At 56.7% G+C, this 17,085-nt stretch overlaps 1 protein-coding gene across 2 annotated transcripts in view; it reads left to right on the top strand.

The window, feature by feature from the left end:
- Bsn (bassoon presynaptic cytomatrix protein) overlaps window positions 1-17,085 on the top strand; it is a 93,143-nt gene that overhangs the window by 63,192 nt on the left and 12,866 nt on the right. For both annotated transcript variants that reach the window (XM_085828016.1, XM_085828015.1), the window contains 3 exons: window positions 10-900; window positions 8,515-9,003; window positions 9,527-16,168. In XM_085828016.1, the coding sequence (XP_085684142.1) occupies window positions 10-900; window positions 8,515-9,003; window positions 9,527-16,168 (8,022 nt within the window). The remainder of the gene's footprint in view (window positions 1-9; window positions 901-8,514; window positions 9,004-9,526; window positions 16,169-17,085) is intronic.

The raw sequence follows: 17,085 nt of genomic DNA, 5'->3' as shown, positions 1-17,085 counted from the left end.
CTCCCACAGGTGAAGGAGTGGCTCTGTTTGAACTGTCAGATGCAGAGGGCCCTAGGAATGGACATGACCACTGCGCCTCGGTCCAAGAGCCAGCAGCAGCTACACTCCCCGGCCCTGTCTCCTGCCCACTCCCCAGCCAAACAGCCTCTGGGGAAGCCAGAGCAAGAGAGATCTCCTCGGGGCCCAGGAGCCACACAGTCTGGTCCCCGCCAGGCTGAAGCAGCCAGGGCCACCTCAGTGCCTGGGCCTACCCAGGCAACTGCCCCTCCAGAGGTGGGAAGGGTGTCTCCTCAGCCCCCTCTCTCCACTAAGCCTTCCACAGCTGAGCCCAGGCCACCTGCAGGAGAGGCCCAGGGCAAAAGTGCCACCACAGTGCCCTCTGGGCTTGGTGCTGGTGAACAGACCCAGGAGGGCCTCACCGGGAAGCTCTTCGGCCTTGGAGCATCACTGCTGACCCAGGCGAGCACCCTTATGTCTGTGCAGCCAGAGGCTGACACCCAGGGCCAGCCTTCCCCCAGCAAGGGGCCACCCAAGATTGTCTTCAGTGATGCCAGCAAGGAGGCGGGTCCGAGACCCCCAGGCTCAGGGCCTGGGCCTGGGCCAACACCTGGAGCCAAAACCGAGCCTGGGGCTAGAACGGGTCCTGGATCAGGGCCTGGAGCCCTGGCAAAAACTGGAGGAACCGCCAGTCCAAAGCACGGCAGAGCAGAACACCAGGCAGCATCCAAGGCTGCTGCCAAGCCAAAGACCATGCCGAAGGAAAGGGCCGCCGCCTGCCCACTGTGCCAAGCCGAGCTCAACGTGGGTAGCAGGGGCCCAGCCAACTACAACACCTGCACTGCCTGCAAGCTCCAGGTGTGCAACCTGTGTGGCTTTAACCCAACACCGCACCTGGTGGAGGTAAGAGGGCGAGCGGGAGGGCCAGTGCGGCAAGCATGTTTCTTTGAACTTTGTTGAGGACGCAGGGAATACAGGGAAAGGAGGGACAAGGGAGCCAGGACAGGTACTGAGAGCCAGGAGTCAGAGGGCCATGTTACAGCAAATGCTACAGACAGGTCATAATCTGCTTCTTGCCTCCTACTCAGAACTGTCACAGTAGGTGGGGGTAATGGTCACTACTGGTTCTCACTGGCTGGCCAGAGCTATGCGGCCGAGTCCTGGATTAGGAGGTCTTAACTGCCATCCTGTTTCCAGCGCCTGAGAGCATGGCCTTGATGAACACCGTCAACCTCATCCTGATGTCCCATCCTTCTCTGGGTCTATGATTCTCACATAAGTAGGGAGTGAAGGCCCACGTGTCAGAAGGCCAGGTCCAACAACGCCCTGGGGACTAAGGTCTTCTCACAGTGAGATAGGGCCCATGTGTCAGAAGGCTAGGTCCAACGCCCTGGGGGCTGAAGTTTCTCACAGTGAGATAGGCTCCAAGCCCACCAGCTGGTGTCTGGTCTCAGTCCTCTCTAAGGTCATGAGTGTACATGTTAACTTGTCAAAGTCCTGGCCTTTCCTCCACGTTTTCTCCTGGGTAGACTTGAGCTCTCCCAGGGGATAGGATGCTCAGAAATGCTACCTGTCCCCCATCCCCCATAGGAAAGCTAGGGTCAAAGATACTTTTTGCTCTGTTCCTGCTCCAGGAATGTGGATTGGGACCTGGGCAGAGCCAAGTAGAAGGGAGAGAGAGGCCTGGTGTGAGGCCAGTGTGCTTGTCAAACCAGGAGTCCCCGAAAGGCCTGAAAGATAGAGGTACCCAGGCAGAGCTGGACTACCCTGGGCCTTGTGACTGTGTCTGCTCATGCTCCAATCCCGTTACTTCCTTCTCTGGCCCAGGACCAGTCATATGACTTTACCATGGCTACCTTTGGCATGTCTAAGCATGATCTGATGGGCTCATCATAGCCAGAGGATGTATGTGGTGTCAGATTACTGGGCCAAGGACCCTTCATGCGGCAGCCACTAAGCCATGTGTGATGTTCAGTTGAGTCAAGCATAGCTGATGGAACAGGGGACACAAGCCACCACTAGTCCAAGGTGGGACAAAAGGGAGAAAGAACATGGAGTCACCACTGTGTCTATGCCACCTTCTTCTGACTTCCTTGGCAAAGGTCTCCTTAAGAACCAAGCCTAAGCCGGGCGGTGGTGGCGCATGCCTTTAATCCCAGCACTTGGGAGGCAGAGGCAGGTGGATTTCTGAGTTCGAGGCCAGCCTGGACTACAGAGTGAGTTCCAGGACCAGCCAGGACTGCACAGAGAAACCCTGTCTCAAAAAACCAAAAAAAAAAAAAAAAAAAAAAAAAAAAAGAACCAAGCCTAGTATGAGTAAGGAAATCACTTGACCACCACAGGAGGAGTAGCCCTGAGTGAGATGAATGGCCTCTTTATGTGAAACCCATGTGGCCTTTCAGGCCCAACACTACTCCCTGTCCCTCATTGGAGGACATTTGGCCCACCCAGTAGTGGGGGAAAAGGGGTCTCCAGAGCCTGTTTTCCCAACACCTGTAGATGTAAGCTCACTGCTGGTCAGATGGGGTGCTCTGACACCGAAGGACGGTGAGCCCTGGTGGACTTGAGTTAACCTAGTTTAGAAGCCCCGTACCCCCAAGAGACATCTCAGGCCATTTCCCCATTAAGCAGGATATACATAGAGGGAAAGACACTGTTTATCCAGGGGCATAAACGTTCCTGACAGCTTCCTGTGGCAGCCTCTGGGGCAGGCCACACGAAACGCTGAATCAGCCCAAACAAAAGTGTCCCAGTCACGTGGTGACTTGAGGTGACCCATATGAATTCTAATCTAGGCTCCTCTTTACTGGCTGGATTCTAGCTTCCCTGGACTCTGGACCTCCTGCCTCTCAGCAGGAAGCATCCCCCACTCCCATGCCCTGCTGACTTATGCTCACCTCAGGACTATCTCCTTTGCCAGTTCAGTCCTTGCCTCCATAATCCTTGTCCAGAGGGTCCATGGTCCTGAACACATGTCTGATAGGGGTACTGGCCCAAGTTCTTCCCAAAGTCAGATCACCCACCTCTCTGCTTTTAACACTAGTCAAGAAGGGTACACCCTGCCAGGCAGTGGTGGCTCATGTCTTAAATTTCAGCACTTGGGAGGCAGAGGCAGGCAGATCTCTGAGTTTGGGGCCAGCCTGGTTTACAGAGTGAGTTTCAGGACATCCAGGACTACACAGAGAAGCCCTGTCTCAGAAAAGACCAAAAAGAAGAAGGAGGAGGAGGAGGAGGAGGAGGAGGAGAAGGAAGAGGAGGAGAAGAAGAAGAAGAAGAAGAAGAAGAAGAAGAAGAAGAAGAAGAAGAAGAAGAAGAAGAAGAAGAAGAAGAAGAAGAAGAAAAGAGGGGTACACCCCACCCCACCCCCTTTCTTTCAACAGCTCTGTTGAAGCTGCTGTCCTCAGGAGGGCTATGGCTGCTCTGAGGAAGGTGTGGACCAGTAACCATGATGCCCCTTCCTGTGGAGGTCTTACTGTTATCCATCATCAAGAATCGAAGCCAGCAGCCCAGAGTCCTTTCAGCTCAGCATCCACTCCACAGACCAAGCACCCATAGCCCCACACCCAGATTCACAAGAATCTGGCCTCTGCTCTCCACCCAGTGGCCAGAGCCCTAGACCCCACCCCTGCCCCACCCTCTACTTCCTTTTCCTTCCAGCCACAAAATAACCACTCATTTATTAAAACTCCCTGCAGGTTCACCTGCCTTGCAGCTTATGTATGGCTTGTGGGGAGGAGCTGTTGCATGGTGTGACCCCATCCCCGCCACACACACCCCAGCATTGCTTCACCGAGGTCTTAACTAGGCCACAGCATTCTTTGCTCTCACCTCAGCGAGTGGTCACTTGCTGTTCTGAGCAACTTTGTGCTTCCCCGTGACCTATTTTTCACTTCTTGGTTAGAGTTGTGTCACAGGTGCTAAGAGATTCACCCTAAGTGAGGTAGTATAGAGGCCACACGCTGGTCCCTCTCCAGGTCAGAGGGATTGATCTGCTGGGCTCAGGCCAGTTGAAGGCTCAGCATGACTGAGCCGTGTCTCTCTACATGGGGTAAGGCAGACCTCTGTAGCTGTGTACAAGAGGAAGAGACTCACAGCCCCCTATGTGTCTAGTAGACCTATTAGGGTTTATCTGAGGCCAGACCAACGGGCTGGCCATTTTCCTCAGCGTGTGCAGCTAGGAAAAGCTTTCCCTTCTCTCTAGATAGAGTCCAGAGAATACCACATGGGAATCACTACAGTTGGACCAACTTTTACTTGAAACTTCCTCTGAAGAATACTGTTTAATGAGTCATTTCATAATTAAAAGGGCTGATTCCAACATTTTTTAACCTATTCATCTTTTAGAAAGATAATAGTACCTTTCTGGGCCACTTTCTAATTGACTTGCAGTTCAACGGTGCGAAGAAATTAGTGGAATTGTTACAGTAATATCACCAGTTTCTTGCTATCCGCGCCAAAATTTCAGCTGTGCCCTTGAAATGCCAGGTTTCCCTGGGCAAACGTCCTTGCCCCTGTGACATGCAGGGCTGGAATGGGCTTGTGAACAGAGGGTGGGCACTGGGCCCAAGGCAAACAGCTGCCTCCTGCTTCACCCCAGGCTGCCTCTGGGGTGGCAAATCAGACTCCTACCTCTTCCCCTGTGGGATGGAGACAGTAATTCTTTTAGGTGTCCATATGAGCTGCTGTACCTGAGGTCTGTATGTAAGTCCTTACAACAGCCAATCCTCCAGTCAGAACACTGGACCCAAGGTGTTCCCCGAGGGGAGGAAGACTCCTCACCGTAAACACTGTGGCCAGGCCAGGCTCAGGTGTCCCGGAGGAGAACTGCATGGGGAATGAACACGCTTGGGGCTAGGGCATGAGAGGGGCACATCTCAGCTTCCAGGGAGCACGCTGCACACACTGGGTAAGGCTTCCTTCTGGGAGGCAGAAAGGAGGAGCTTGGGTATACCCAGGCTCATGGGGCGGCATGGACATTATACAATCGTAAAAGTCCAGCAGCGCTGAGACTGGCCGCGCCTCTGGCCCAGTGTCTGAGTCTTTACCTTTTGGGTTTCTTTTGTGGGTATTTGTTTATTTATTTATTTATTTCGAAAACAAGGCTGGCCTCAAACTCATGGCAACTCACCTCTCAAAATTATAGGCCTGAGCCACCATACTGAGCTGCCCTATGGTCCAGCGGTGTGGGAAGCCAGGTAGCTGGCCATGAGGTGTAGATCAGGATGGGCCACAAGAGCTGGCACACAGGCAGCTCCACAAACTCAGAGAACAGGCCTGTGGCCTCCTTCAGACAGTGTCAGGATGCCCAGCATCCCACACAACCCCCCCCCCCCCCAGTCTCCCGGTCCTCACTGGCCGGTGACTCAGAGACCACAGTTCTCACATGCTTTGGGGTTTCCCCTCCCCCCCTTTACTTCCTTCCCCTTCTGTGTGGATTGGAAGCTCTAATGATCATCTTTGGTTTCCATGAGAACCAGGTGAGACTCCGTGCTCGGACACTTCTGCAGAAATGCCGCCTTGAACCACTGAGCTCCTTGGTACACGCCTTTACATCTCCCAACTGGAGCTGATGATTGTTCTTGGGAGATCCGTATCTTCCTGTCCCCCAAAGGACTAACAAGGCAGAGGTGGTCATCAGTCTCCCCGTTGTCCATTCTCTGGCTGCTCACCAAAGAGCCAAGCAAAAAGGACAGCCAGCCAGCCAGCCTCCCTCTGCTGGGGCTGGGTGGGGCTTAGCAAGGGAGACAGTCATATTCTGAGTGGGTGAATGAATGAAGTGAGGAGATAAGACTGAAGGGAGAGAATGAATGAGTGGACGATCCAGAAACGGAAGGATCAGGGATGGAGGTGGGGGCACATTGGGGTGGGGCTGAGATGGAGGTAGATTGAATGAATGAGTTGATACCTCAACAGCTGTGCTCAGACTCCTGGGTGCGGGCGTTCTGCATGGCCTGCCTTTCACCCATACCCAGGAGGAGGCTTTGGCCAGTCCTCCGCCCAGCTCCTCCCAGCCTCCGTGCTTGTACACTGCTCCTGCTCCCAGTGGGCTGTGAAGGGCCTCCAGCAGCCGGGTCAAGCGCTTATTTTTAGCTCTTCCTTCACACACCGCCTTCTCCCCCACCCGCCCTTTCTCACTGCTTACAAAGCAGAGCCAGGAGCAAGAGAGCCACCAGGAAGCTTTCCTGAAACCCAGCTGCCTCCATGAATATACCTGTGAAGGAGCAAAGCCCCAGCCAGCCTGTGACCACTGGCAGCGTGCCTACTAAAGGCCTTACTTGTGGGCACAGATAAGCAGGCCTCTACAGGGGCTAGCCCTGGACACTTGGTTTGCCTTTGTCCATGCTGCCCTTCCAGGGTACCCTCACTATCTTTTAGATTGCTGCTTCTGGAGTGGGTTCAACAGACCAGAGGTGGTTCAGAGGTGTGTCTGAGGCAGCAAAAGTAACAGGACACCATTTTTTCCTATGCCTTGGCTCTGTGACTGTGGTTCACATAATGATCTTTCTCATGGCACCACTCCTGGGAGGAGCCCATGTCTAGGCACTGGGGCAAGGGCAAGCGTGCACTGAGCAGTTAGTAGGGTGCTGTTCTGGGCTGGGCTAGGCTGTTGCCCTCATTCCCATTCCCTCATGTAGCCAAAGCAACATATTCCTGTCCAGCTAGATCTGCTGTGGGTCTAGAACCCCCGACTCAGGGACCAGACATGTCCAAGTCCCAGCCCTGTGCAGTCAGCTGCGATTTGAAGAATTGGTTTCTAGCAGTCTTAGGACTCCCTGCTGATTCCTTTGTCATATTTATCATGGCTTGTTTAGAGCTGTGGGTTCCAGGAAGGGCTTCTATCAGTCACTTCTCATTGCAGTGACCAAATTGCAGATAGAAGGAACTTAAAGGAGGCAAGGTTTGTTTTGACTGGCACTTTAGAGGGGACCATGGTAGCCGAGGTGGCACTGATTGTGGCAATGGAGGCTTGGGGCACAGCTCATTCACATCTTACCAGATCAGGAAGCAGAGAATTTGATCCGGAACCAGAAGTAGGTATCACCTTCAAAGACCTTCCCCTAGCAACCCATTACAGCTTCTTAGAATCTATGTCCAAAGGTTCCAAGCAGCACTAGCAGCTACGGACCAAGTATTCAGACACGCAGGCCTTTGTATTGTAGGAACAGTTCACATTCAGACTATAGCAGTGCTGGTCCCTGTGTGTCATCGCCATCATGACCCTGTCTTCAGCCTTTAGCCCTGGTTCTGAAACTGTGGGTGATTTTTAAGAGTGGTGGCTAATGCTAATGATAAATAGAGATGCTGGGCAGTGGCAGTGCACACTTTTAATCCTAGCACTTGGGAGGCAGAGGCAGGCGTATTTCTGAGTTCGAGGACAGCGTGGTCTACAGAGTGAGTTCCAGGACAGCCAGGGCTACACAGAGAAACTCTTGTCTCGAAAAACCAAACCAAACCAACAAACAAAACACCAAACAGTGATGCCACCCCAGTTCTGGAAGGAACTGGGCTCTAGGCACACAGTTCTCCATCAGAGGGAAAGTCCAGAGCCCTGGGCACAGGAGGAGTCCTTTCTGTGGTGTTCTTTCCTAGCCCTAGACAGGGAGACTTGGCTGAAAGTGTGAGCAAAGACTTCTCAGTGCTACCCAGCTAGTCTTTCTGGCCCCAGGAGTTTGCCCCAGCTGAGCATAGCCCTTACTTGGGGAAGGAAATGGCAGGATACTATCAGACCCCAGAACTAGGAGCCAGGCAGGGCCAGGGCCTCTAGGACATTTTACATATTCTCTCTCCCCTCTCCCTCTCCCTCTCCCTCTCCCTCTCCCTCTCCCTCTCCCTCTCCCTCTCCCTCTCCCTCTCCCTCTCCCTCTCCCTCTCCCTCTCCCTCTCCCTCTCCCTCTCCCTCTCCCTCTCCCTCTCCCTCTCCCTCTCCCTCTCCCTCTCCCTCTCCCTCTCCCTCTCCCTCTCCCTCTCCCTCTCCCTCTCCCTCTCTGAATGCATTCCTGTTCTGCAGGACTTCTTGGCTGCTGGACCCCATACAGCCCCTGCATTGCAATTCAGTCCTTGGGGTTGGGGCCCTGGCTTCCCTCTGTGTTTCATCCCAAGCCTCTGTAATTTTTGTGGTTTCCTTGCCCTCTTAATTGTCTTCCTTTTCTGGCCCAGTGAAAATGTCTCTATGGGTTAAGAAGAAAATTTCTTCTTACCTTTGCGTTTTGATTTTGTATATGTCCCTGAGAAGTTTATAATTTGGGAGCAATACACCTGTCAGTTTTTTTCTCTTTATGCCTTTGGTATCCTGTTCTGAAAGACTTTCTCAGGCTGGGGGATGGCTCAGCGCTACAGTACAGGCTGGGGACGACTCAGCGCTACAGTATGTGTCTAAATGGTGCAGGGCTCGCTCTGGGTTCCATCTACCAAGAGTGAGGTCTGACCCCTCCCTAAGGGTTGGGAGAATGATGGAAATACTCTCTGCTTACTCCTGGGTCTGTGGTTTTCATGAACCTCCCTCCTGTTTCCTTACAGAAAACAGAGTGGCTCTGTCTGAACTGCCAAACTAAACGGCTGCTGGAGGGCAGCTTGGGGGGGCCAGCCCCCCTGCCTCTGCCCACCCCACAGCAGCCTCCTGCAGGAGTCCCTCACCGAGCAGCTGGAGCAGCCCCTCTGAAGCAGAAAGGGCCACAGGGGCTGGGCCAGCCCTCAGGCTCCCTGCCTGCCAAGGCCAGCCCCCAGGCCACCAAGGCCAGCCCTCAGGCCACCAAGGCCAGCCCTCAGACCACCAAGGCCAGCCCTCAGGCCAAGCCTCTCAGGGCTACTGAACCCAGCAAGACCTCTAGCAGTGCCCAGGAAAAGAAGACAGCGACCCCTGCTAAAGCTGAGCCTGTGCCGAAGCCACCTCCAGAGACTACTGTGCCTCCTGGGACTCCTAAAGCAAAAAGTGGGGTGAAGAGGACTGACCCTGCCACCCCAGTTGTCAAGCCTGTTCCAGAAGCTCCCAAGGGTGGGGAGGCTGAGGTCAGTTCTATTTAATTACCAAGGATCCTAGCTTTCAGGTGAGATAGTCTGAGGAAGGGCTAACAATGTAGGCCTAAGACAGATCTATTGGGGTCACAGAGACACCCTAGTTGAAAGAGGGTCTAGATTAAGTTTCAGTAGATCACTGGGATGAATGCACACTCCTTTAGTCCCAGCACTTTGGAGGCAGAGGCAGTCAGATCTTTGTGAGTTCAAGGCTAGCCTAGTCTACATGGTGAGTTCTAGGACAGCCAAGGCTCTGTAGAGAGACCCTGTCACAAAACAACAACAACAAACAACAAATGAAGTTCAGCTAGTCTGGAGTCCGTGGGATGGAGACACGTCATGTGTCTGCCACTTTGCTGGTCTCCCACACTTTCATCTAGTAAAGTTTCTCTTGCTGTGAAGTCTGTAAGTTATGCGGGGCCAGAGAGATAGCCCCTGGGATGTGGAGGGCCCCTTCCCGTGGTCCCTGGGATTGACAGGAGGTCAGGAGTAAACGCCTGCTTTTTACCCTATGCAGGAACCGGTCCCCAAGCCTTATTCTCAGGACCTGTCTCGAAGCCCACAGAGCCTCAGTGACACAGGCTACTCCTCCGATGGTGTCTCCAGCTCCCAGAGCGAGATCACAGGTGTTGTACAGCAAGAAGTGGAGCAGCTTGACAGTGCAGGGGTGACAGGCCCACGTCCACCCAGCCCCTCGGACCTCCACAAAGTGGGTAGTAGCCTGCGCCCTTCACTGGAGGCCCAGGCTGTGGCTCCCAGTGCGGAGTGGAGCAAGCCACCCCGCAGCAGCAGCAGCAGTGCAGTTGAAGACCAGAAACGGCGTCCTCACTCCCTGTCCATCATGCCCGAGGCCTTCGACTCAGATGAGGAACTGGGGGACATTCTAGAGGAGGACGACTCCTTGGCATGGGGACGTCAGAGGGAACAGCAGGACACAGCTGAGTCTTCAGATGACTTTGGCAGCCAGCTGAGGCATGACTACGTGGAAGACAGCAGCGAAGGTGGCTTGTCTCCCCTCCCACCTCAGCCCCCAGCCCGGGCAGACATGACCGATGAAGAATTCATGCGGCGACAGATCCTAGAAATGAGTGCTGAGGAAGACAACTTGGAGGAAGACGACACTGCTGTCTCTGGGCGAGGCCTGGCCAAGCACAGCGCCCAGAAGGCAAGTGCCAGGTCCAGGGCGGAATCTAGCCAAGAACCCAAGAGGCGCCTTCCCCATAATGCCACCACAGGCTACGAGGAACTCCTGTCTGAGGCAGGCCCAGCAGAGCCCACGGATGGCAGCGGAGCCCTTCAGGGAGGTCTCCGACGCTTTAAAACCATCGAGCTCAACAGCACCGGTAGCTATGGTCATGAGCTAGACCTGGGCCAAGGTCCTGATCCCAACCTGGACCGGGAGCCTGAGCTGGAGATGGAGAGCCTCACGGGCTCACCCGAAGACCGTTCTCGAGGGGAGCACTCCTCTACGTTGCCGGCCTCCACGCCTAGCTATACATCTGGCACCTCACCCACCTCCCTGTCTTCACTGGAGGAGGACAGCGACAGCAGCCCCAGCCGACGGCAGCGCCTAGAAGAAGCAAAGCAACAGCGCAAGGCGCGGCACCGGTCCCACGGGCCCCTGCTGCCCACCATCGAGGACTCCTCTGAGGAGGAGGAGCTGCGGGAAGAAGAGGAGCTGCTTCGTGAGCAGGAGAAGATGCGGGAGGTGGAACAGCAGCGAATTCGAAGCACAGCCCGCAAGACCCGGCGTGACAAGGAAGAGCTTCGAGCTCAGCGGCGGCGTGAGCGCTCCAAGACACCACCCAGTAACCTGTCACCCATTGAAGATGCGTCCCCTACAGAGGAGCTGAGGCAGGCAGCGGAGATGGAGGAGCTACACCGCTCTTCCTGCTCTGAGTATTCCCCCTCCCCCTCCCTGGACTCAGAGGCGGAGACCCTAGATGGCGGCCCCACTCGGCTCTACAAGTCTGGCAGCGAGTACAACCTGCCTGCCTTTATGTCTCTCTACTCACCGACTGAGACCCCTTCGGGCAGTTCCACCACGCCCAGTTCTGGACGGCCCCTTAAGAGTGCGGAGGAAGCCTACGAGGACATGATGAGAAAAGCTGAGATGCTCCAGAGACAGCAGGGCCAGGTGGCAGGGGCCCGTGGACCCCATGGTGGCCCCTCTCAGCCCACGGGCCCCCGCAGCCAGGGCTCCTTTGAATATCAAGACACCCAAGACCATGACTATGGCGGCAGGGCTTCTCAGCCGGTGGCAGAAAGCACGCCCGCAGGCCTTGGAGCGGCAGTGTACGAGGAGATCCTTCAGACATCCCAGAGCATAGCCCGGATGCGGCAGGCCTCCTCGCGGGATCTGGCTTTCACTGAGGACAAAAAGAAGGAGAAGCAGTTTCTGAATGCCGAGAGCGCATACATGGACCCAATGAAGCAAAATGGTGGCCCACTTACCCCTGGGACCAGCCCCACCCAGCTCGCTGCCCCCGTATCGTTTTCCACCTCCACCTCCTCAGACAGCAGTGGGGGCCGAGTTATCCCCGATGTCCGAGTCACTCAGCATTTTGCAAAAGAGCCTCAGGATCCTCTCAAGCTGCACAGCTCTCCTGTCTCCTCCACTTTGGCCTCTAAGGAGGTAGGCATGACCTTCTCCCAGGGTCCTGGGTCACCAGCCACCACAGCCAGTCCAACACGAGGGTATATGACTCCAACCTCCCCAGCTGGCTCTGAGCGTAGCCCATCAACGTCTTCCACAATCCACAGCTATGGACAGCCCCCAACCACTGCTAACTATGGGTCTCAAACGGAGGAGCTGCCCCACGCTCCCAGTGGCCCTCCCGGAAGTGGACGGGTCCCCAGAGAGAAGCCTCTGAGTGGGGGTGACAGTGAGGTCGGTGTCCCCCAGCCCTCTCGGGGATATTCTTACTTTACAGGCTCTAGCCCACCTCTCTCTCCATCTACCCCCTCTGAGAGCCCCACATTCTCACCAGGCAAGCTGGGCTCCAGGGCCACAGCAGAGTTCTCTACACAGACGCCAAGCCTAACACTTTCCTCTGACATTCCGAGGAGCCCTGGCCCCCCCTCCCCCATGGTAGCCCAAGGCACACAGACTCCACACCGGCCTAGCACTCCTCGCTTGGTGTGGCAGCAGTCTTCCCAGGAGGCCCCTATTATGGTCATCACTCTGGCGTCGGATGCTTCAAGCCAGACCAGAATGGTGCACGCCAGTGCCTCGACTTCCCCTCTGTGCTCACCTACAGACTCTCAGCCCACCTCCCACAGCTACAGCCAGACAACACCTCCAAGTGCATCTCAAATGCCCTCGGAACCGGCTGGGCCACCTGGCTTCCCACGAGCACCCAGTGCTGGTGCAGACGGACCCCTGGCACTGTACGGCTGGGGTGCCCTCCCTGCTGAAAACATCTCACTATGCCGGATCTCCTCTGTCCCTGGAACATCTAGAGTTGAGCCAGGCCCTCGGCCCCCGGGCACTGCGGTGGTAGACCTCCGCACAGCCGTCAAGCCCACCCCCATTATCCTTACCGACCAGGGTATGGATCTGACCTCTCTTGCTGTGGAAGCAAGGAAGTATGGCCTGGCCCTGGATCCAGTCCCAGGACGCCAGTCAACCGCTGTGCAGCCTCTGGTTATCAACCTTAATGCCCAAGAGCAGACCCATACCTTCCTGGCCACTGCCACCACAGTGAGCATCACCATGGCCTCATCTGTGCTCATGGCTCAGCAAAAGCAGCCAGTGGTGTACGGAGATCCTTTCCAGAGCCGCCTCGACTTTGGCCAGGGTTCAGGTAGCCCCGTGTGCCTGGCACAGGTCAAACAAGTAGAGCAGGCTGTCCAGACAGCCCCGTACCGAGGTGGGCCCAGGGGAAGACCCAGGGAGCCTAAGTTTGCCAGGTATAACCTTCCCAACCAAGTAACACCTCTGGCCAGAAGGGACATTCTGATCACCCAGATGGGCACCGCCCAGAGTGTGGGCCTGAAGCCAGGACCAGTGCCAGAGCCTGGTGCTGAACCCCACCGGGCTACTCCAGCAGAGCTCCGGTCACATGCTCCTCCAGGTACCAGGAAGCCACACACAGTGGTGGTACAGATGGGAGAGGGCACAGCCGGCACGGTGACTACCCTGCTCCCAGAAGAGCCAGCAGGTGCCCTGGACCTCACTGGAATGAGGCCCGAGAGCCAGCTGGCATGCTGTGACATGGTCTACAAGTTTCCTTTTGGCAGTAGCTGCACTGGCACCTTCCATCCTGCCCCTAGCGCACCTGACAAGAGTGTGACCGATGCTGCCCTGCCTGGCCAAAGCAGTGGCCCCTTCTACAGTCCCAGAGACCCTGAGCCCCCTGAGCCCCTCACCTTCCGCGCACAGGGGGTAGTAGGACCTGGGCCCCATGAAGAACAGAGGCCCTACCCACAGGGCCTGCCTGGAAGGCTATACTCCTCCATGTCTGACACCAATTTGGCCGAAGCTGGCCTCAACTACCACGCCCAGAGGCTTGGGCAGCTCTTCCAGGGCCCTGGGAGGGACTCAGCAGTGGACCTCAGCTCACTGAAGCACTCATACAGCTTAGGCTTTGCCGATGGACGCTACTTAGGACAGGGCTTACAGTATGGCTCCTTCACGGACCTGCGTCACCCCACAGACCTTTTGTCTCACCCACTTCCCCTGCGGCGCTATAGCTCAGTGTCAAACATCTATTCAGATCATAGGTATGGCCCACGGGGAGATGCAGTTGGCTTCCAGGAGGCCAGCCTGGCCCAGTACAGTGCCACCACAGCCCGAGAGATCAGCCGCATGTGTGCTGCCCTCAACTCCATGGACCAGTACGGTGGGCGGCATGGCAGCGGGAGTGGTGGGCCTGACCTCGTGCAGTATCAGCCCCAGCATGGGCCTGGCCTCAGTGCTCCACAGGGTCTGGCTCCCCTTAGATCCGGCCTCCTTGGCAACCCCACCTACCCAGAAGGGCAGCCAAGCCCTGGAAACCTTGCTCAGTATGGGCCTGCAGCAAGCCAAGCAACAGCAGTCAGACAGCTACTCCCATCCACAGCAACAGTGCGCGCAGCCGACGGCATGATCTACTCGACTATCAATACCCCAATTGCTGCAACGCTGCCCATCACCACCCAGCCTGCCTCGGTACTGCGGCCCATGGTGCGTGGCGGCATGTACAGGCCTTATGTATCTGGTGGAGTCACAGCTGTGCCCCTTACCAGCCTGACCCGTGTGCCCATGATTGCTCCTCGGGTACCTCTTGGACCAGCAGGGCTATACCGTTATCCTGCACCAAGATTCCCCATTGCTTCCAGCGTTCCACCTGCTGAAGGACCTGTCTATTTGGGGAAGCCTGCTGCGGCCAAGTCCTCGGGGGCAGGAGGCCCGCCAAGGCCTGAGCTACCAGCAGGGGCTGCTCCCGAAGAACCCCTTTCCACAACTGCCCCTGCTGTCATCAAGGAAGCCCCCGTGGCCCCTGCCCCGGGCCCGGCCCCGGCCCCACCACCTGGCCAGAAGCCAGCAGGAGAGGCCGCCGCTGGGAGTGGCAGTGGGGTCCTCGGCCGGCCTGCGGCGGAGAAGGAGGAAGCGTCTCAGGAGGACCGGCAGAGGAAGCAACAGGAGCAGCTGCTGCAGCTGGAGCGGGAAAGGGTAGAGTTGGAAAAGCTGCGGCAGTTGCGGCTGCAGGAGGAGCTGGAACGGGAGAGGGTGGAGCTGCAGAGGCATCGTGAAGAGGAGCAGCTGCTGGTGCAGCGAGAGCTGCAGGAGCTGCAGACCATCAAGCAGCATGTGCTGCAGCAGCAGCAGGAAGAGCGCCAGGCACAGTTTGCACTGCAGCGTGAGCAGCTGGCACAGCAGCGGCTGCAACTAGAGCAGATCCAGCAACTGCAGCAGCAGCTGCAGCTGCAGCTGGAGGAGCAGAAGCAGAGGCAGAAGGCCCCCTTTCCTGCCACCTGCGAGGCACCTAGCCGAGGGCCTCCCCCTGCTGCCACCGAGCTGGCCCAGAATGGCCAGTACTGGCCACCGCTGACCCACGCGGCCTTCATTGCTGTGGCGGGAACCGAAGGGCCCGGGCAACCTCGTGAGCCTGTGCTGCACAGGGGCCTCCCCAGCTCCGCCTCAGACATGTCACTGCAAACCGAGGAGCAGTGGGAGGCAGGCCGTAGTGGCATCAAGAAACGTCACTCCATGCCACGTCTGAGAGATGCCTGTGAGCCAGAGTCGGGACCTGATCCCAGCACGGTCAGGAGAATTGCAGACAGCAGTGTTCAGACAGATGATGAGGAGGGTGAGGGACGCTACCTTGTGACCCGCAGGCGCAGGACTCGGCGCAGTGCTGACTGCAGTGTGCAGACAGATGATGAGGACAATGCCGACTGGGAGCAACCCGTCCGCCGCCGCAGGTCTCGTCTTTCCCGTCACTCAGACTCAGGCTCCGACAGCAAGCACGATGCCACTGCTTCCTCATCCACCACGGCCGCTACTGCGAGGGCCATGAGCAGCGTGGGCATACAGACCATCAGCGACTGCTCCGTCCAGACCGAGCCCGAGCAGCTGCCCAGGGTCTCTCCAGCCATCCACATCACGGCTGCCACTGACCCGAAGGTGGAGATTGTCAGGTACATATCAGCACCAGAAAAGACTGGGCGTGGGGAGAGCCTGGCCTGCCAGACAGAACCAGATGGGCAGGCTCAGGGTGTGGCTGGGCCACAGCTCATAGGACCAACTGCCATCAGCCCCTACCTACCTGGCATCCAGATAGTCACCCCAGGAGCCCTGGGCAGATTTGAGAAGAAGAAGCCGGATCCTCTGGAAATCGGGTACCAGGCCCACCTGCCCCCGGAGTCCCTGTCGCAGCTTATGAGCCGCCAGCCTCCTAAGTCTCCACAAGTGCTCTACTCTCCAGTGTCGCCCCTGTCCCCTCACCGGCTCCTGGACACCTCGTTTGCTTCCAGTGAGAGGCTGAACAAGGCTCATGTGAGTCCCCAGAAGCAATTCATAGCTGACAGCACCCTTCGCCAGCAGACTCTGCCTCGCCCCATGAAGACCCTGCAGCGGTCTCTGTCCGACCCTAAGCCCCTGAGCCCCACCGCCGAGGAGTCTGCCAAAGAGAGATTCTCCCTCTACCAGCACCAGGGGGGACTAGGTAGCCAGGTATGGGCACAGGGGCTGGTCCAGGGTGGGATGGGGGTCTATTTCTAGCTTGAGGGGCCCCAGAGGGAGGGGTTTCTCCTGGGGTGGGAATGGAGTCACCTCTGGCTCCAAAGGCCCGGGGGAAGGAGTTGAGGAACAAAGTTCCCCAATGGACGTCTGACAGAGCTCATAACCCAGCCTGGACAAAGTCAGACACACGTAGGGCTCCACAGCCATCTGCCCAGACACTTCCAGAAACCTCAGTCTCTCCACAGCCCTGTCCCTTCACTGTCTAGACCTGGTCTATTTCTGTCGCCTCCTTTCAAGCCTCTTCATTTCTCACCTCCAGTCTAGGCACCTTCCACTCCAAGCCTTATTTAGTCTCCACTTCCCATCTCTAGATGGGCTTCACTGCCTATAGCAGGCCCAAGCCTGTGGCCTAGCATTTGAGACCCACCCTGAGGGCTGTAGGTACTCTTGGTGCTTCCTTGTGTCCCACCCACCTTCTTCAGTAACCCTATTTCCTAGCCTGCCTGTTCCCCTAGTGCAGTGCAGGCTCCTTGTCTATGGCTTCCGTTACACAGCCATGTATTAGAACCACAAGACACAGCCTGGCCATGGCGCCATCTGTGGGAAGACTTAGAGACTGGGAAGGGGGAATGCTAACCACTTTCAGTGCAAGGCTGAGGAAGGTTGGCTTTTCCTGAAGTCTCTAGAAGGTTTTGGGAGGTAAAACAGAACAAGACTGGTATTTCAGAGTTCCCAGAATGCAGTGTGGGCTGATAGGCCAAAGGAGAGATCCTGAGGAGAGGGGGGAGGAGTCAGAAGCACTGGGGTGGTGGTGGTGTTTGCTCATTTTGGGGGTGGGTTTATAGATGTGATGGTGGTGGAGATGGGTAGTGATCGGCCCAGGAGATAAAGGGAACCCAGGGTGAGCA

Source organism: Mus caroli, unplaced genomic scaffold (assembly GCF_978045245.1).
Source record: "Mus caroli unplaced genomic scaffold, Mus_caroli_1 scaffold_11, whole genome shotgun sequence".
Classification (NCBI taxonomy): Eukaryota; Metazoa; Chordata; class Mammalia; order Rodentia; family Muridae; genus Mus; species Mus caroli.
Note: the sequence above shows the minus strand (reverse complement) of the source record. Positions and strands in the feature narration are given on the sequence as shown.